This window comes from Typopeltis vanoorti, chromosome 14 (genome assembly GCF_054136105.1).
Source record: "Typopeltis vanoorti isolate ZY-2024b chromosome 14, IOZ_Tvanoo_1.0, whole genome shotgun sequence".
NCBI classification, from domain to species: domain Eukaryota; kingdom Metazoa; phylum Arthropoda; class Arachnida; order Uropygi; family Thelyphonidae; genus Typopeltis; species Typopeltis vanoorti.
The window spans coordinates 4618062-4640382 of NC_143562.1; the positions used below are offsets into that span (position 1 = coordinate 4618062).

At 36.2% G+C, this 22321-nt stretch overlaps 1 protein-coding gene across 1 annotated transcript; it reads right to left on the reverse strand.

The window, feature by feature from the left end:
• Positions 1–700: 700 nt before the first annotated feature.
• On the reverse strand, positions 701–13699 carry LOC150099130 (uncharacterized). The gene is made up of 2 exons (XM_090403963.1): positions 13517–13699; positions 701–2396 (listed from the first exon to the last, which is right to left on the reverse strand). Exon 2 carries the CDS (start codon positions 2265–2267, stop codon positions 1179–1181), a length of 1089 nt encoding a protein of 362 aa, XP_090260089.1. The 5' UTR covers positions 2268–2396; positions 13517–13699; the 3' UTR covers positions 701–1178.
• Between the last annotated feature and the right edge of the window lie 8622 nt (positions 13700–22321).

Sequence of the window (22321 nt, forward strand, 5' to 3'; positions counted from 1 at the left end):
GAAGGGGGATTGGGGGCTGAATTTTTTACCAACGCAATTGTATGAGGCCAGCACTTTATGTCTATTTACTGCATGGCACCTGGTGATATTCCTGTATTGAAAGATGTCAAACCCTTTCAACTCTGCAGTGAGACTAGCTAATTTGCCTTCATTTAAAAAGCCCTTATAATCTTGAGGATTACTACATTATTATACAATTAAGTTATCATTACTAGCTTTCCTATACAGTTGTTTTCCAAATGAATCCATTTAATAAGAGATTAATTTGTTAAAAATTAATATAATATTGTTTGCATTTTCAATTTTGGTCTTTTAAAGTAATACTAACTGCGTATGTCCCCACAGATATTGGATATTGGTCTTTGTCTGGAAATGTTTCATTCCATCAAACACTTAATTTTCATTCATCCATTCTGTTTAAGCAACAATGACATTCAAGATTACATTTCTGCAAACACATTTCAAAATGCTAATAATGTGAAATTTCTTTTTAATATCTTCATTTTTAGTATGATTCCTCCATCAGTGATATCTTTTAACCAATAATGTTTCTCGGAAAGTTCAGAGATTTATATTTTTAGATTTAGCCAGAACACACAATTTACAGACAGTGTAGATTGGAATAACCACCCTATCATATTAGTCATTAGGTTTCTAAGATCACAAGTTTCTTGGCCATGACAGGCAACTGAGTCAGATATGAAAGAAAGAAGAGATGAGATTTTAATTTACTATAACAGATTACAGCACCTCCACTTTTTGAGCACATGAGAAGTTCTTATTAGTGTGAATTTATTATATTTATCTATCATAAATCATAAGCTTCCAAGAGTCAATGCTTTCTCAACACAAATTCTTGTACTAGTTGACCCAATTTCATATGTTATCATTAGTGGGAAGCATTATTGACTTCATTCTTTTTTAATAGTAATAGAAATTAGTAAAATCATCCGGATGTAAAAACGACATACCACAAGTATAGTTTCACACAGGCATGGATCACAATGATGATTTTAATGATGATTCCACAAATTAAGGCAAAATTTTTGAAATGTGAAATATGTAAAGCCCATTAAATCAGAAATGTCAGATAAATGATTTCTCATTACTATGAAATCTTGAGTTGGTTAAGGGCAAACTCTTCAAATTCTGATAATAATTTCAATGATAAAATATGCTTAACATGTGAAAGATTTCTCATTGGTGTGAATTCTTTCATGTCTTTTAAGATACATCTTTCGGGCAAATGATTTTTTACACGTGTCACAGCTAAAAGGCTTTTCATTAGTGTGAATCCTTTTATGCTCTTTAAGATCATAAGACATTATAAATGATTTGTCACAAATTTCACAAGTAAAAGGTTTCTCACCAGTGTGAATTCTTTCATGATTATTAAGCCTCTCCCTTCGTGAAAATGATTTTTCACAAGTGTTGCAAATAAAAGGTTTTTCATTAGTATGGATTATTCTGTGCTGCTTAAGATCACGTATTCTTGAAAATGATTTACCACAAATTTCACAAGTATAAAGTTTCTCGTTAGTGTGAACACTAGCATGTTCTTTAAGACGATGAGAGGATGAAAATGATTTCCCACAAATTTCACAAATATAAGGTTTCTTATGAATATTTGTGTGTTGTTTAAGGGCTGCAGATTTTGAAAATGATTCACCGCAAGTTTCACAGGTAAAAGGTTTCTCGTTAGAATGATCTCTTATGTGTTCCTTAAGATGATATGACCGTGAAAATAATTTACCACAAATTTCACAAGAAAAAGGTTTCTCATTAGTGTGAATTCTTGCATGTCTTTTAAGAGTTCCCAATAGTGAAAATGATTTATCACAAACCTTGCATGTAAAAGGTTTCTCATTGGTATGAGTTCTTGTGTGACATTTAAGACTTCCTGGATGTAAAAATGACATACCACAAGTATCACAAGTATAAAGTTTCGCACAGGTATGGATTCTTAAGTGTCGTTTAAGACTTAACACTCGTGTAAATGATTTACCACAGGTATTACAGGCAAAACATTTCTCACTGGTGTGAGTTCTTGTATTCAAGACTTGTTCAAGACTGGATTCATCTAAACTTTCATGGGTCAAAATTTTTTTACTTAGTGGAACTACTCTGTCTTCCTTTTGTAATCCATATTCCTCGTATAACTTCTCAGAAGTTTCACCTTCACTTGTTTCTTTAGTCTGCGTTTCTTCTTTTTTATTCCATGAACTTGAAGATGAAGTGTTAACTGTTTCAGTTAGCAAGCACTCCATATTATTTATCCAGTAAAAGTGGGAAATCAGACACAAAAAACTTCAGAATTGACATGAAGGGTTCTATATTTGAATCCAGATAGCAGTTCAGTTCTGCCCACTTCACTTTGCTGCATCAATAAACTTGATCTACCAATGAGAAAAAATGTAATTCAGTATTCGCAATTTATTTTTAAATAATTCACTCAGTTACAAAGAAAGTTTAAAAATTATGTATAATTTTATAAATATATGATGTGTCACAGTTATGTCAAATCAGCTACCTGTCAAATTTTCAATCAATAAAATGCCCACTTTTACAAGTAGAAAGGTATATTTGTTTGAAGTTCACATTAATTTATTTAATGGCATTAATTCACAATACAAGAATAATAAGAAAATAATTAATATTTAACTTATTTGCTGATATTTCACTAGTATTATATATAGCATCTTCAGAGCACAAAAATAGTATGCACGGTACATGAAACAACATAAATTTAATTAACAGTTGGACCACTTTAAAAAATCGCAATGGACAACACAATTAACGACTGTCTTCCAGATTTTTAGTAAACAGTGATACAGCCATACTTGTTGAGGTCTGGGGAATACTTTAAAGCTAAGACTGATTCAAGAAACAATCTCTCTGAGGTATGACCATGATGTATCAAAAGTAAAAGTATCACAGTATATCCATTGCCCATATGGGAATATCACCTCCCTTTGTAAATCCATGCTGTTCATTGCAAAGTACAGATTCTCTATCAACCCATTTCTGTAATAGAGGCTCTTGCTAACATTATCAAAAACTTCACCATCATTCCAAATATATAGATAGGTCAGTACTTGGGCACATCAGTCTTTACCACCCTTCTGGAATTATCATATATAATCTTCACTGTTCTGAGATACAAATTACATAACATGGTCAAAGGGCATGTCAGTTCAGCTGAACATTTTTTAGCATCTGTGCTGATATCTCATACATCCCTATTCTCAAATTCTTATTCAGTTAGGGACTAGAAATAGAGATCTCAGACCAGTGAACCTGCTGTTTCTCTAAAGCCTTCCTGGGAATAATCTAATCTGTCAGATATAGAATATAAGCAAAATGTGATCAGGGAGACTCAACTTGACATCAAGAAAGGCATGCAGCCAGAAACCCATGTTTAGTTTTTTGACAAGACTTGAAAAATTCAACATCAAGAAAGGCATGCAGCCAGAAACCCATGTTTAGTTTTTTGATTATGACAAGACTTGAAAAATTCAACATCCCAAAGTAACAAAAATGTTGAAAAACCATATTCTTAATGAAAAAGAAGTTATGATAAGAAAAAATGTATAGTAGAATGCACCTGGCTGACATCTAGCCACATGAGGACTTGTAATGTGGAATTACAACTCCAATGATTATGGATAACGTAGGAGAGGAAACAACTACAACAATATATGGAATCAGGAGTTGGCTGAAAAGGAGATTAATACTGCTTGGACAATGTCAAACATCAGCAATATCCAAATGGATTCTAAAGGTTGGGAGGTTGAATAAGGTACATGTAAAAAATGGATGAACAGAGAGATTAAGTACAAAATGTGAAAAGACAAGAAAAAAAGAAGAGACAAAAATATGTCTAAATTAAAAATGTTTGAAATTAGGAAAACTCTATTGTGATAAAAAATTTATTTCCTATTTCGGAAAATGAGAAGCTAGAAGGTGAGAAAGTAGAAACTCAAGTACAGATTATTAAAATGCAATGGAAAATTTTTAAAATAGTACATAATGAGGTTGCAGGAGGCTGTTTGGGTACTAAAAAGAGAAAAAGATTGTTCTGATATCAGACAAGACCTGGAGACTGATAAAAGAAAGGTGCAAAGTGAAAATGATGTTTGAAAGTGCTAAATCAAAGAGAGCTAAAGAAATCCATTTCAACATAGAGAGAAATTTTATAGAGAGAAACACAAATTAGTTAAGAGAGGATAAAAGAATTGTGGACAGTTTAGCAGAAGCACAAAAGGATGCAATATATCAGGGCATATTAGAAGACTATATGAGATTCTAACAAAAATATGCTCTGAAGAAAAACAAACAAGTAAATGCTATAATTATTATTATTATCAACATTTTACCTCCATGGAGTCAGAGACTCATCGTGGGACGTACTCACAATTGCATACAATGCTCATCCAACCCCGTCTTAAAGTGATTCAATGTGTCCACATCCACAACACTCAGGCAATGCATTCCACTCATCAACCACCCACCATGCAAACCACCTGCTTCTCACTCCTTTGCTCACACCCTCCTTATACAGTTTCCAGCAATGGCCTCTTCATCTACTCCCTCTCCCATTCTATGAATAATCTATTTCATGTCTACCAGATAACAACCCCTGACCAGCTTATATGTATCAATCATATCTATCCCCCCCCTCTTCCTCCTATTTACGAGGCTTTGCAATTTATATTCTCTCAATCTGTCATTGTACTCCATATTCCAAAGACCACTGACTAACTTTGTGAATCTTCTCTTTATCCTTTCTAACATATCCTCATCACCATGAAAACCTGGCAAACAAATCTGTGCACAATAATCCATATGAGGCCTGATACAATGGAATCATAACCTCTCTATTTCTGCATGTCAGGGTTCGCTGCATCATTGCCATTATTCGATGAGATGTCTTCACAACTTGTGCAATGTGGCCCAGGTCCTTGTCCACCATCACTCCTAGATCTCTCATCTCCTCTACTTCTGTTAAAGTTTTCCCACCAAGTGTATACTTTCATCCCATCGTTACTTACCAAATCTCAAAACCTTAGACTTGGCAACATTGAACTGGTAGTTCCACTTACTTGCCCATTCATTCAATCTATTCAATAATATAATCGATAAAGCAGGTTTGCTGCTAAATGAAGAGGATACATCTGTTAGAACAATTTGAAAGAGACAACAATATACGAACGTTATTAAAATTTCAATAATGGAAGAACCTCCTGTAAGCATAAATTTAAATATATCATCAAACCTATATCTAAAAACGAAATAATGAACATAACAGAGAAAATGAAAAGTGGAAAAGTTTTGGGCAATGATAATATAGTTATAGAAATGTTTAAGACAGCTAATAAAAAAACTGCTGTTGATGAACTGCAATTGATTTTTAACAGTGTGCTAGAGACTGAAAAGATACCAAAACAGCGGAAACAATCATGATAATTATCACCGCTAAAAAAGGATATCTCACTAGATGTGAGAATTGGAAGGAAATTAGCCTACTCTCAGTACAAAAAAAAAAAAAAATTCTGTAGAATATTGCTAAATAGGATTAAAAATGAAGTAGAGAAGATATTAAGGAATAAGCAAGTTGGTTTTACAACATGTGGGAATACTGTGCATCACATTTTTACTTTAAGGAACATCATTGAACATTCTTGTGAATGTTCATGGAGAGTTTGCCAGCCTGGCTGGCCAATTGGTTAGCGTATCTGCTCTCCAGCCAAAAGGCTGCAGGTTCGAATCCTGCCGTGGGCATGGATGTTTGTGTTGTCTGTGGAAATACTAGTGGCGGTAGATGGCGTTGGTGTTAGCTTCTTCTCCCCATCAATTTCTCTCAAAAAGGTTTGAGAGAAATTGAAGGGGAGAAGAGGCTGACTGTAAGTGAGCAAGGGATATATGGGGAATTGAGCAAATTTGATGTTAACAAGGCTGTGGAACTGGATAATATATCACCACATATTCCGAAGAAATATGACAGGGAGTTGGCATCTGCTGATATATTTTTTTAACATGAGTCTTGCACGGGTCAAGTTCCAAAGGAGTGGAAGGAAGTCAAGATTGTGCTACTTCATATTTGATGTGACAGAGCCCAAGCATCAAATTATAGGCCTATCTGTGTGTCAGTTGTTGGAGAAGCTGGTGAAAACTAGAATCCAAAATTATGTTGACAACAATAGTATTATCTTTGATGGGCAGCATTAATTTGCTAAAGGGAGGTCATGTTTTACTATTTGAGAATACACACTATGCATTGCATATGACCTATGACTGAGCATCTGCAATGATCGCTAATTCATAAGTAGTATAGAAACAGAAGACACGACACAACAAAAATTTTTAAAAAATGAATTTTATTAATTAGGAAAAGATTTTGGAAAATTTTCTAGTGTTTTTTCCATTTTCTTTGGGGGAGGGGGCCCTTGCCTCCCCTCTGGGTGCACCACTGCTGTGAGGGCTATAATGTAAAGTTTAACAAAAGCTAATACAGCCTTTCAGAAAATTAAATATACGAATATCTTCAAACCAAAATAAAGATCTTTAACAGCAAATGTTAAGGCCATTTTATTATATGGATCAGAGACACGGAAATTACCTGAAAAAAAAAACAACAGGAAACTAAATTAAATAGTTTTCAAACCAAATGTCTGCATAAAATATTAAAAACTATTCTGCCTGCAACAAATGATGACTCATGTAAGCTGACTGAGCAAAAAAGCATCACTGATGAAATTAAAAAAATGGTGATGGAAATGGATGCATACTGAGAATTGACAGTAGAGAAATTCCTAAAGTGGCTTTGACTTCTTCTTCTACTACGCGTTATTCCCGCTTCCCATGCAGGGTCCGCGTGTTACTTTAGATGCGACTTCTTGTTAGTACTACTCCCAACCGACCCGTCGCCTGATCTGCCGCTGGGGGCCTAAAGTGGCTTTGACATGGATCACAAATGGAAAAGGGGAAGTCCTAAATAAATTTCACAGAGAATGGGAGAAAAGAAAATTACTGACTGGCTGTAAGAGCTAGAGAGAAGTTGAACTGGTGGTTCAGGAAAGATTTATATGGAAGAAACTGATCTCTTACATGATATGAGAAACAAAGAGAATAAGTAAGCAAGTCTCACAATGGTAGTTGCCCTTTGGTAATCCCATGATTTCATAGTGCTTGTTGTGGTTGTGCCCTCTGACCAAATCTGAATTATTGTGCTTGGCTCCGGTCACCAGAATTTGAATTTAATAGCCGGCATGGTTTACCAAGTGGTTAGCGTATCCGCTCTCCTGCCAAAAGGCTGTGGATTCGAATCCCACCATGGGTGGATGTTTGTGATTGTCTGTGAAAATATTAGTGGTAGTGGTTTGCACTAGATGGTGTTGGTGTAGTTGCAGCTTGTTATAGCTGGTGGAATGAGTGGTGTAGACGGAGAGTTGTAGAGTAGGTGCCCTCCCTCGATGAGTCCTTGGACTCCCTGGAGGTGTCAAGTAATAATAATAATAAAGTAGCCTTGAGGAAAGTGCAATGATAGTAAAGAAAAACTGCACAATGTTGGTTAAGAGAATAGACTTGGGGCATGTGCACTGCAGTCTAATGGATAGCAGACGCAGAGACAATATGATTGAGACATTTAATCTGTTGAGAAGCAGTTATAGGACTGGCACTGAGATCTTTTGTATCATAGAACGGGGGAGGGGAAGAAAAAGGGGCCTTTTTGTCATGGAGGTTTTTTAAATTTACTGTGGTGGAGCACTGTGGTTTATTTCCAGGAGATCCTGTGGGCTGTACCTTATACATGATTTGCAATGCCAGATTGACCACAGTTGTGATGCAGATGTACAATTTGTGTTCTTCTAAACAGATGGTTGCTGATCTACCTGGCTGTAGATCACTTGGCTTACTTTAGGCAGAAATCTGCCAAAAATCTGAGATACCATCATTATTCTGAGACATTTAACAAGTGTTTATCACTGTACTCATAGAGAGTGCCAGTTAGGACTGTAGGGACATGCTATTTACAATCAGTCTGTGTTTGCCATTTGCTTTCCTAATAGTGTACGTGCATGCATGTGCTCAACATATTTGTGCCCATGAAAACATTTTAGTGACTATCATAAAAAAACTAGCTCTATTCCTGTCAGGACATCCTCCTCTGGATATCAGCAAAATGTGAACCACATTTTGCTGATTTCAGCAATATTTGGAGAAGTTAAGGCTGTTAATGTGCCACTAATTCTTTCCCTTTATTTCTGATACTCCTGACATTTGTATGGTGAGATATCAGTGCATTATTGGAATTTCCACACTTACTATTTATAAGAATAAATGAAAAGGAAATTAATAAGAAGAAGCAAATATCTAAGGATGATAGAGATGCTTTATATGGTGACTCAATAATTACAGGTGTTGGAAAGGATAAAGTGCACAAGACATATTTTACAGGTGGTACAATAAAATGAATATCAGGTGCTTTGCTAGGGGTGCACCAGTAGTGTCCTGTGCCTGTGTACAAAACTTTAGTTGGCACCCCTATACCCAGTAGCATGCCAGTAGTGTCCGGCACCTGTGTGCAAAACTTTAGTTGGTGCTCCTATCCCTTCCTCCAATAAAAAAATCACTTTAAAAAAACGTTTTTTTAAAGTATTTCCTCCTCTTTGCCGCCTTTACTATACTGGCGCCTATGTGCGTCGCACACATTGCACATATGACCGGCACACCCCTGTGCTTTGCGTAGAAGAAGTTGCATCAGAATTAGTGAAAGTGGTGGGCACAAACAACTTGAATGATGGGACAAAGTATGTGGAAAGGGATTTGAAGAGGTTGTTGCACGAAGTTAGAATGAATCAAGCTGATGGAATGCATCAGCTTGATCCATTCAAAGACCAACATGGCTTTGGTGTTGGTCATTTGCAGTAACTGTTGTTTAATATGTATATTCCAATGATATTTGAAAAAAAAATTAAGCCAATGATGCAATTTGAAAGGAAAATTACATTCTATTTATTTTGTTGATATAATAGTCAAAAAATAGTCTGCCATCAATTGTAGAGGATCTTTTACGTAAATTAGAACCAGTGGAGTTAGATAACAGAAATGTCAATAAATTGGCACGAGAAAGTAGTACATTTTTTGTCTGTGTTTGCTAAGTGGTTAGTGTATTTTCTCTATACCTATTACATGACCCCTCCGAGGAGACTACTCATTGAAAGAGGGGATCTACTCAACAATTTCTCCATTTCCACCACGTCAACAACACCATATTGCTACTACCATCATCTACATGAACACCATCTACTGCCCACTATCCCACTAGTATTTTTTGTCTGTAAACTGAATGTATTGAAGGCTGATTTGTCTGTATGTGGGATGAAATTCCAAAGTTTCCTTGGAGGAAAAAAAAACCTGCTATTGCCGTATGAGATCAGCTAACTCACGTTCAATTGAAAAAAAACCATATAAAGATTGTTCTCATCACAACAGGAATAGAACTTATTGAAGGGCACAACATACCATTGTTCTTCTAATTGTGTTATGGAAGGTCTATAAAAATATTATTATTACTATTATTATGTGACACCTCGAAGGATTACAAAGACTCATTGAAGGAGGTCACCCACTCCACAGCTCTCCATCTCCACAACTGAATCCATTAACTACAGCAAACTGCAACTACCATCATCATGTACACCAATGCCATCTGGCCACCAACACTACTAGTATTTTCACAGACAATCAGGTGTCAATAGAGGTGTCTGGAAAAATTTCTGTGCCCATGTGAGGAGGAACTCACGAGCTTTAGATTCAAAACTCACCAACCACTCAGTTCTGATTCAAATCCTTCTTTAGACATAGATTGTGAAATGGACATGAATATCTTTAGTTCAGAAAAAGAACTTCACTGCCAATTGTGAGACCACCACCCTAATTATTGGAGTATGAAATGAGGAGAAAATATGATCTCTAGAGTAAGGGTTCTGGATTATGTAAATTAAATAGAAAAATTACCAAAAATGTAAAATTAATTGACTTAAATTAAAAATTAATGCCCATATTTATTATAGGCATTAGTCTTTTATGGGTAGGAGTTGCATAAAACCAAAACAAAAATACATATTGGTAGAAGAGAATTTAAGAGTGAGAACAGTGGTATTAGGAGCTATGGAATTCCTGAATATGTGAAAACAATCAAGGACTTATGGTTCAAAAACATAAGATCTTTGCACCATAAGTCTTTGCTGTGACTTGTGTGCTAGGCCAAAAGTGACAGCAGTACATATGGTAATTGGTAATAAGGACAATCACAAACATCCAAGCCCTTGGCATAATTCGAACCCGCAGAATCTTGGCTGGAAAGCAGATATGCTTACCACTCAGACAAACAGGTTGGGCATAAAGAAAATAAAAGTTGTGTTATTGCATAGCAAACGACATCTGGCTTCAGATAGGGTCCGGTTTCAGACACGGTTGTATAATGTCTGCATTACTAATTTATCATAATTGATTGAATTATTATTAGTCTTATTACGTAGCACCTCCAGGGAGGCAAAGACTCATCCAGGGAATGCACCTAACTACAATTCTGTCTCAACCCAATTCTTCCATTATAATCATCATCTACAAAAATGCCATCTACTGCCTACCACCACAATCAGTATTTTCACAGACAATCACAAACATCCATGCCCATGGCAGAATTCGAACCAGCAGCCTTTCGGCTGGAAAGCAGATATGCTAACCACTCAGCCAACCAGGCAGGCCCTTATGAGAAAAGTTAAAGCTGCAAGATGAGGAATTCAATGGAATTGCATGTCACAGTTAGACAATCAAAATTATGTAGACAACAAAGTCTTGATATCATCAAAATACAATGATATACAAGTAAATTTAGAAGACTTATATAAAACAGCTAAATTGTTGGTTTTAAAATAAATATAACTAAAAAAAAAGTTCGTATATTGAAGAGCAAATGCCGCACACAAATTAAAATCAATCAACATTCAGTAGGAGTTAAGAATTTTATATACTTGGGAGCAAATGTAGACACTGATGGTGGAACTGATTGGAATATAATGCAAAGACTGAAAAAGCTAATACTGCTCAAAAAAAAATTAATATGTAGAAATCATCCAAATATCATAATAAAATCAAAATAATGATCTTCAATAGCAATATTAATGCCATATTATTATTATTATCTGGTTCAGAGAAATGAAAGCTGTCCAAAAAAGTTCGCAGTAGTAGGTGGATTGAGTGGTGGAGGAGCTGAAGAGTTGTAGAGTAGGTCCCCTCCCTAGATGAGTCTTTGGACTCCTAGAAGGTGTCATGTAATAATAATAATAATAATAATAATAATAATAATAATAAACAGGAAGCTAAATTAAACAGTTTTCAAAGAACATATCTGCATGAAATATTAAAAATATTAATTAAAGATGCCAAGGCATTATATTATTAGTTTAATTCTTTATTCAAGTCTACACAAAGTTTGTGCATGAATTTTCTTCACCATTGGTCATGAAGATACTCCACATACAAATTTTGTTTGCTTACACTTTGATAGAGGATTAAACCAAGAATATAATGTCTTGACATCTGTAATTTATAGTATAACCAAGTGAAAAATCTTTCAACATCTCTTTGATTAAAACTATTTTGGCTCAACATATAACAAATGATGAATTATATAAGCTGACTGAGCAAAATATCATCACCAACAAAACAGAAAAACAAGCAGCTGGGAATGGACAGCAGAGATTCCTAGATTGGCTCTGACATGGATTGCAGAAGAAAAAAGGAATGTGCCTGAATTACTTGTCAGAGAATCTGAATTGGTTGACCAAGACAGAGGTGTCTGAAAGAAACTGATCTCAGCCTTATGTATCATGAGGCACTAGGAGGATAAGTGAGTGAATGGATTATATTAGCAATTGTTTCAATGGGAAATAGTCAGTTATTTGTCGATGCTAAACTGGAGGAGCTAAATAATAAATAATGGTAATGTGGAGCACCTGTACGGGAATTTAAATCAACTGGCACTGTAGCCAAAGGATAATACTTACTAGTTCACATTTACATAGTGCGCAATTATGCAATCAAGACTGAAGAGATTAGAGTAAAAAGCTACATATTACACTGATGAGAAAGCACTGAAAAAAAAAAAAAAAAAAAGATTAGTGATGAAGTACTAATATGGAGATTTCATAACATAATTCATGGGATACATTATGAAAGTAAACAGCACACTTCTAAGTGACGATAAGCAATTCCTTATCCTCTATTTTACTAGGGCATGTATGACCATATCTTGTATATTGTGCTCAGATCTGGTTATGACCTAGGTTTTATTGGGAATTCGGAAGTGATAAAAGGGATGCAGATGCAGGTGACTGACCAGATTGAAGGTTTGTGGATTGCAAACTTTGGTTCATAGGCTATGACAGACACATTCAGTTACTAGATGTAAAAGAAATTTTTCTCCATATGGCAAGAGGGAACATAGGGTAATCCACAGAAACTGAATATAAGAGCACTGTAATCAAAGATGCTCTTCAATTTCCAGGAATGATCCCTGTTTCCTCCTACCAGGAGAGATGCTGAAAGCAGAATGGGTTGCCTGAGCGTTGAAAGATCACTGTGTGTCTCAATGAGTATAAGGAGAGGTAGGATAAGCATTGTTTATAAATGGCCACAGCAGTGAGTCTTTGTACTTCATGGAGAGCACATATAATATAAAATCTAGAAGCATAATTACATGCTTTCTTAGAATGATATGAAGTTTTCAGTTGGAGTTTTTTTTCGAATTCGAAAAATAAACAAATAAAAAAAAAAGTTTTTCAGAAAATATGTTGAAACACATTATTAAACCACCATGGAGTGAAAACTCTCAATATGCAAGATGCCTCCCCCCCCCAAAAAACACACAAAAAAAAAAGATAATCAAACCACACAGTAGCGCACTAAGGGTTTCATCTTTAAAGGGGGAGGCGAGTTGAGTAGGTGATTTGAGAATGCACACTACGCATTGCATACGACCTATGACTGATCATCTGCAATGATCGCTAATTCATAAGTAGTAGAGAAATAGAACACACGACACGACATAAATTTGGAAAAAAAAAAAAAATTTTAATTAGGAAAAGGTTTTTGGAAAATTTTCTAGTATTTTTACCATGGGGGGGGGGGGGCATTGACCCTCCTCTGGTTTCGCCATTGAAACCACGCCTTAAACCCATTTCTCCACTCACTACACTCTCACGCAATGCATTTCACTCAGCAACGACTCTGCGTGCAAAGAACCTGTACCTAGCATCTTTGCTCCCACTTTTATTAATATAAGAGATTCTTGTTCTACCCTGTTCTCCGTGTACTCTATAAAAATCTAGTCCTTTTCATATTGATAACAATCCCTCATCCCTTAACACATTTTCTGATCGAAGAGGAGGAGAGAAAACATTTGTGGTAATCGTGGCGAATGATTTCGCCAGGAAAATAACCTACTTACCAATACTAAAGATCGGCTGAGTCTGCAATATGGTGAAAACTGACCAGAGAAAGTTTCGAACTTCTTTCAGCCATTTTAACGAACTTTATCATATGACAGTTTTGCGCTTTACATAAACAAGGAATGGTTTTTCAGGTCGTATAAATAATACTATACGTCTACAATCACTACATCATAGCTATTGCTTTAATGAACAATGATATCGTACGCCCACAGTTCCTAGAACCTAATTTGGCGAATTGCCAAGAATAGTCAATTTATGCTGAAGGGGAGAAGGAAATGAAGGATGTACGAATTGGTCGCAAACACGCGAAATCACGTGCATTCTTATCTGTCGCTGTAGTAGCTTGATTTTTGTTGTCGCTTTTTTGCATTATTTTATTATTATTATTATTATTAATTTGTATTTTTATTATTATTTGTATTATTATTATTAATTAATAAAAGGAGCCTGTGTAGCTCAGTGGATGTGGCGTTTGCACACTACCGCGCTTGGCCGCACGAAGGAAGTCTTGGTTTCGAGTCTAGTCGGCGACTAGAGGAAATTTTTCTAAGCCGTTTTTCGACCGGTTCCCGAGTTAGTCGATCTCTGGCACGGGAAAGCAGGTTTTTCCTCCCGGAAACTCGGGTTTTTCGTCCTGTAAACTCAAGAAAATCGACCGTAGAACCCACATTATTTTCAGACATTAAATATATTGTGTTAGGGTTAGGGACCACGAGATAGCAGCACATTTGAGCCGTCTCTCTTCACTGCGTACCGTTTAATTAGTGATAGCCTTGGGCCATCTGTCTCTGATTGGGTACCAGTGGAGATTGAACTGCCCACTCAGTCTCCAAAAGTTAGATAGGGCTAAATGGCCTCGCCTACTCCCGTATACGGGAATAAAAAGGCGTTAGCTGATTTTTTTTTTTTTATTAATTTGTATGATGGATCCAGTACAATCAACAAGTTCTGGTGTAAAACCTGTCAGTAGCCCTTGCAAAAGAATATTGCATAACGTACTGACATTTAGCGAAAAAGAATCGTTAGCAGCCAGTCTCCTTGTTCCAATTTCTCATATCACAAAACCTGCAAGTGCAATTGCGGGCGTATCAGAGTCGACTGTTAAAAAAATTCATAGGGATTCAAATGGTGAATGTAAGCCAAAATTTAAATCTCCTAAAAAGCTCCTGAGAAAGAAAACCATCGACCACATAACTTTGAATGATTTTGATGTTGACGTTATAAGAACTATTCAGAAATTTTACGTGGTGGAGAAAAAAGTGCCAACTATTCCTAAATTGATTCCTGTGCTGAAAAAAAAAAAAAATTAATTTTCCTTGGAAAAGAGAAACTTTGAGGAAAATACTTAATGAATTCGATACACAGCTGGCATAATAAATTGGACAAAAGAAGACCTGGACAAACTGGACCGCAAAATTAGAAAAGTAATGACTATGCATCATGCATTACATCCACGAAGTGATGTTGACCGGTTGTACCTACCGAGGGAATTGGTGGACGGAGTCTTCTGCAAGTGAGACAGACTGTGAAAGAAGAAGAAGAAATTAGCTTAAAAAGTTACATCGACAATAGCTCTGAGCCAATGCTTCAAGCAGTTACACGAGAGGGTCTTCTGAAAAGCAACAGAAAACAAATGCGATTACAAAGGAACAGCAAATGAATCGATATGTGCGATGGAAAAAAAAAAATTTGTTTGGCAAATTTCTTGGAGATGCTGAGGACAAAACGTGGCAATGGCTACAATATGGATAAAAAAGACACAGAGGGATTTATTCTAGTAGCTCAAGAACAGGTATTACAAACTAATGCAATCAAAACAAAAATTTTGAACATCGATAATAACAGCAAGTGCAAATTATACGATCAGAAAGATGAGACTGTAGAACATCTAATCAATGCCTGTAGAAAGATAGCTCAAACTGACTATACATACCGCCATGCACAAGGGTACAAAATAATTTACCGGCATGTATGCAAAAAATATGGCTTTCCTACATCTGATAACTGGTGGCAGCAAAAAATAGAGACTGTATTGGAAAACGAAACAGCAAAAATTCTCTGGGACTTTCGAATACAAACTGATCGACATTTGGAACACAATAAACCTCACATCATAATTATCGAACACCGACAGGTTAGGATTATTGATATCGCAATACGCAGTGATAAAAATACATATTAACAACAAAGAATTGAAAAAATTACTAAATATCGAGATTTGGCAATCGAAGTTTTCAGGCTGTTGCCTAAACACATCAAAGTCAACCCAATAGTTATCGGTGTACTTGGTGCAACTTCAAAGAAGCTATCCAACTATTTACAGCAATTAAACATCAACGATGTGACCCCATTTGACCTACAAAAAACATCATTACTTGGAACATATTTTACTATGCTACCTGACAGACTATTATTAGATTCTTGGGTAGAATCTGAATTGTTCTGCATCACCAGTCAAATTATTGTTTAAATAATGTTGTATAAATCTTGTTTTGACTGTGTATTAATTATGTGAATAATAATAATCATAATATCACTGTGTATGCATCAGTGGCGTAGCTAGAGCTGTTGTCGCCCCGGGCGGTCCCTGAGTTTGTCGCCCCTCTCGATACACACCAAAAATACTACAAAAAGTCAAAACAACATATAGGGAAATAAACTGAAACACTATGTTTATTTTTGAAGTAAAACTTTAAATTCAACATTCTAAAATATTATTTGTCTTGCTTTTCTGTTAGCAAAATCGTCGATGACATTGCGAGGTCTATTTCATAGTAATGTAGGTAATTCTTAATCAATTTTATTTAGAAAAACTCCTCTCACAACTTGCAACACTTACAGCAATTGTGAGGAAAATTCGGAGTAATATTAGAATATTTGGAACTGAGTTCTCGAGACTGTATTTCAGAATTAACTGAAAAAGTTCAAAAAGGTTCAAAGTGCCGCCCGGGGCGGACTTCCCCCTCCGCAACCCCCTAGCTACGCCACTGATATGCATCTTCCTTATCCAGTGAATGTCACCTTGTTGTAAACAAATCACTAAAACATGACCGTCCCTTAAAAAACCTGTACTGACTATCAGAGAAAATACTATCATTATCAACCTAATTCTGTGGTTAATCTCCAGCATATTAACCACTGTCCTCCCTCCCGCCACAGACTGGCCTATAAATCTGAAGTCTCAATCTTATCCTGCTCTCTGCAATGTGGAACAAGTTTACCATGTCCACACTACTTTGGCACTTGCCCTTTTCAAGATTCGTGTTAAATAGGTTAGTCAAGGGTGCCATTAACTCTGGAGCATTTCTTCAAGACTGGGTAATATGATGCAAGTTCTACTGCCATAATTAACATCAACGTTACATAATTATTCACACACCTCCTTTTTACTCACCGTCAGTTCCTCATTCAAAATACCCTTTACACTCAACTCCTCAATATGTGTTGCCTTCAAGAGGATGAAATATCGCATTCACTGAATATCTCAACTATATTCTCTGCAGCAGTTACCAAACTACCATTTTAATTCACAAATATCATCCTCCCATAATCATTTTCTTGCTGCTTATCGAAAGAACTCTCTAGGATTTTTCTTGGGATTTATTTGCTAATTTCTTCTCATTCTGCACTTTTGCTGTCCTCCCCCACCAAATCACCTTCCTGGCATGTTTTTATGCTCTTTCTACGAATAATCTCATCCTGTGCTGCTGTAATGAAGCCATCTTTTTTCACAGTTGCATGCTTAATCTCTCCATTTATCCATCTTTTATCTTAAGTGTTTTCACTTGTGGAATACTCTCAGGTATTGCTGTTTTAAAACACAACTTTATCATTTCCCAAGCAGCATCTTCCTCCTTCCTTCTTTCCATGCTATAGAATCATTTGTCTTTTGTCTCCTCACTGACCTTGCGGTTCCAAATATATCCTTTCCTTGCAGAAGGTCTCGTGTAACTGGCTACAAATCACTTTATGTCATTCCTGCCAACTAGAGAAACATTAAATTCACATTCACAATCACAACCATCTCTGAAGAATTCAAGAAATTTATTCTCTTTATTCCCTAACGCCCCCTCCCCCGACAATAATTTTAGTTTAAGTTTCCTTGGATCATAATGTTATTATAGACGGAGTTCTCCTCTTGTAATATCATACGCTTATTATTCGCTTAATATCATACGCTTATTATTTTTGTTATACTACTTTTTATTTTATTTATTTATGTTTTTTTTTTTTTTGGTTTAGCTGGTTAGCATTGATTAGAATAGTGAAGAAACTTGACCAAAAATTGTACAATCATTAGAAGTTATGCAAAGGAATTCCATCTCTTCCTTAAAGTTATGTGTACTACTTATGTATCACTTAGACGGCATAAAATAAAATTATGCATAAGATATAATTTATTATTATTATTATTAACACTAATCGATCTCTGGCACGGGCAAGCAGTTTCCCCCCCCCCCGAAACGCCGGTTTTTCATCCCGTAAACACAAGAAAATCGACCATAGTACTCACATTATTTCAGACAGTGACATATCTTGTTAGGGTTAGGTCCAAGAGATGGCAGCACTTGTTTGCCAGCCTCTTCATCGGTGGCTGCTATAATTAGTGACAGTGACATGGGCCAGCTATCTCTGATTGGCTACCGGTGGAGATTGAACTGCCCACTCAGTCTCCAAAAGCTAGATAGGGTATAAAGGCCTCGCCTACTCCCTATTAGGGAATAAAAGGCGTTAGTTGATTTTTTTAACACTAAACCTCCACGGAGTATAAAGACATTGCGTGAGGCGAATAGTGTTGCGCATAAAGTGCATCGAACCGCACTTTAAACTCATTCAATGTAACTGCTGAATGCAGACACACAATGTCAGTGAAGCAAAGCATTTTAAGAAAGACAATTTTAATAACGTTTTAAAATTAAGAATATATTTCATACACTTTATGAAAGGAAATGACACAGAGATAATAAAAATATATACTTTGCGCTTAACAACATTTAATTTCATAAATTTAACCAAAAATTAAAATGTTTATTCAAACGTCAGTATTATTTCCTGGAAAGTACTCCCCCGCTACACTCTGAAATAATAAGATTAAGTTCATTTGTGGTAGTTTCTCTTTTTATGAACAGCATTGCATATGCTTGTTTAAAAAAGTTATTTCATATCGTATTGTACATTATCTGATGCAGCATAAATGCATAACAGTGGTGGCACACCCCATTGTTTAGCCATCAGATACTTGGCAATGCAGCACTCACCATCTACTCTGGCAATGCATTTCAACCAACCACTACTCACCATGCAAAACACCTCCTTTTCATTTATTTGCATGGTCTTTGTATAGTTTAAAAGAAAGAGGAGTTCTCATTCTTCCATCACCTGTTATAATTCTATATCTATCAGACGGGTTCCTCATACCAATTTATATTTCTCAGTCATATCAACTATTTATCGATCTATGCAGACCACATTCCCTTCATCTGTCCTCATTCTTTAATATTACTGAATCCTAAGACAGTTTTTTGCTTCTGCAGTCACTCCAATGTTTCCTTACCATCCGTATAACCAAGTGACCAGATCTGTGCATAGAAATCCAAATATGCCCTGATAGTACCATTTACGATGGAACTATTATTTCTTTATCCATTCTTGTCAGTTTCTTCAAATTACAGCAAACATTTTCAGGCAACCTTCACACCGTTTGCGCTATGTCCACTGAAATTCAGTTCCCTATCCAACAAGAACCAACAGATCCCTTGCCTCTGCCTCCTGAGACAAAATTACTCCAGTATGATAAATCAGTATGAAGTGATATCTCAATTCTTCAGCCCAAGTCAGCAGCCTATTAAAATCCTCTCGCAACAAAATTACATCAGGAGTTCCAGAAAGCATCATTAGCAAACAACTGAATATCATCTCTCAAACCTTGAACTATATCACTGATAATAAACAACAGTGGTTCTAAAATATAATCGTATGGTACTCCGCTCACACCTTGCTTTTTCAGAACACTACACCCTCATACAATATCCTATCCGTCAACCATCCATGCAACCAAACTTCCTAGGCACTGTTTTATTCTCCCCTTCACTCCATGAATTGATCATGTCAAAGCACATCACCAGTCCGTTTCCTTAATTTATCATATTCCCTACACCGAAATTCCACTGATATCTTTTGTTCTGTGAAGCCTGCTCCTACCTAGCCACTCCCCACGTCAAAACCACACGATCACCCTCTCTAACTGACGGCATCATGCCAACATCTTCTATCTTCAGTGTATGAGATATTATTAACACACCACATAAGGGAGTTATCCATAAGTAACTTGAAAAATTCAGTCTAATTACAGATTATTTGATACTACCAATAATTGCTTCCATAGTCAAAGTCACTCATTCCTATCATCATTCTGTTTCTCACCAGTATCATTTCAGAATCATCAGAATCTCTTTACATTTCCTGCCCTCTATCAACACTCCAGAAAATATCCAAAATCTGTTCTTACATCTCACACGAAACTGCCTCAAAGCAATAATCGCTACTTTTTTCTTTCAAGTTTTACATGGAGGTGACACACCTGGGAGTACCAGAAATACCCTGCATCCTCCTCGTCTCTTACACCTTTTCAAAAAATACTAAAACCATCATTCTATTCCTTCGGATACATCATATCCTTTTAACCAAAGACCACAAGAACTGCATTCTTATTTCTAACACGCCTTGCACTAATGTTTAAGTAAACTTGGCTAGTCCCCCTCATCATTCAAGTCACTTGAATTCGTTGCTCTCATTCTGCAACAACATGAAAAGAAGCTCAGCCTGATCCTGGTTATCTTACACTGACAGTTCCACCATCGAGTTTTTGTTTCCCTGGGTGACCACACACACACTCTTCTCTTCTTATCAACAGTCTGCTCAACTTCACACTACCACACTCAGTCAAATCTAAGCCATCTGCAGTAAACATCTTTCTCCTGCTCAAATTGATGTCACACACCCATGTTCTCAAGTCCTCTCTTCCTGCAAATTCCAACTATCATTGCCATCCATAATCAGTGCTCTTCTCCTCAACAGTCTACCATACTTTGGTAACCAACTCACAATCTTTCCTCTCACACTCTTGCTTTGCTGTCTCTAATAATAATAATAATAATTATTATTATTATTCAGGTCTCCGTGGAGTCAAAGGACTCGCTGTGGAAGGTCCTTCCTAGGCAACACAAATTCTATCATCCCATTCCTCTTGATATCATAACACTCACAAAATCTTCCAACATACTTTTGAGACCTGCTGCATTTTCATCTTTTCAAAAATTGCTCCATTTTAACGTCTTGCAACCACAGATTCCTCACAACGCAGTACAATAGTTTCCACCTTTCCGCTACAATCATTCATCTTTGAATTCTCTACAACTAGCACTTTCTTTCTTACACCTGAACCACTAATTTCTTCTCTAAATTTCCAATATCCCTCTGCACACAACTGAATTCATTTCTTACACCTCACCAATTATTTTCTAATTCCTCACTTAGTTTTACATCTTTTATACTAGCCTCTTTATCATTCTGTCTTTATTCCTCTATAATTCCTCGATGTTTTGCATCTTTCTTTGTGTTACTACTCTCCGCTGGGTAATTCACCGAGTTTGTATTACATTCACTACGACCTTATTGGATACATCATACATGCTGTCAATGTTGACTCCTCTTACCAGATCACTTTCTACATTTTTTATAACTTTTTTTCCACTCGGTTGCTTATCTATTACATTATTTCTGTTTGCCATCAGAGACGCATGCATTCTTGTTTGTTACACTCTTGTTACTCTCAGTCATCGATATATCACCCATCCACTCAGCATTTAAGTCGCACCTCATACGTACACTCTCCTTCCATCCCCTTTAAAAACTGAACTTATACACAGTGTCCAAAGAGTACATGCAGCACATTTTACATGTCACAAAATGACTAAAGGCAAAATTTAACTGACTAATACACAAAGCAGCTACAGCTTACTTTCAAGCCCATCATTATCAAAAGGTCCTCTGAGAAGTTCTCGGCCTAACAATGAAAAAAAGCTATTTATAATTTCAAAATCATATTTCAAAACTTCAATACCTCTTCAGACGATTGCAGTGATTCCAATTACCTCTGAGTCAAATATTAATGAAAAACGCTGACCAGCGAGGAAGAGTTTTAATTTTGGGAAGAGACAGAAGTCAGAGGGAGCCAAATCTGAGGATAGGATCAATGTTCCAACAGTAGTGCAGATCCCTTAATTTTCCCATTGCCAAAACACCTTTGACGACAGGTGCATTGTCCTGATGAAAGATAATTTTTTCCTTCAGCAAACCGCGTCTTTTCTCACGAATTTTTTCGTCTAGTCTGGTTAAAAGAGCGGAATAATATTCCCCAGTTATTGTTTTACCATTTTCAACATAATTAATAAACAAAATGCCTTTATCATCCCAAAACACCGATGACAATTCCTTTCCTGCAGATGGAACCGACTTTGTCTTCATTGGCGCTGAACAACCGGCTTCTGTTCACTGTTTTGACTGCTATTTGAATTCTGCTGTAATGGTGAATGCAAGTCTCATCACTAGTAACAAATCGACGCAAAAAATAGGTTTTATTCTTTTATTCTTGTTAAAACGCTCCAAGCACTGTTCTGAGATTTTCATGCGAGTGGGTTTTGATCTGCATTGAGCAAGCGTAGCATCCATCTTGCGCAAAGTCTTTTCATTTGCAATTCTTTATGCAAAATGTATCCTACACGTTCTTTTGAAATACCTAT

Excerpts from the sequence above, each read along its gene's own strand:
- LOC150099130 (XM_090403963.1), bottom strand. The coding sequence starts at position 2,267 with ATGGAGTGCTTGCTAACTGAAACAGTTAACACTTCATCTTCAAGTTCA.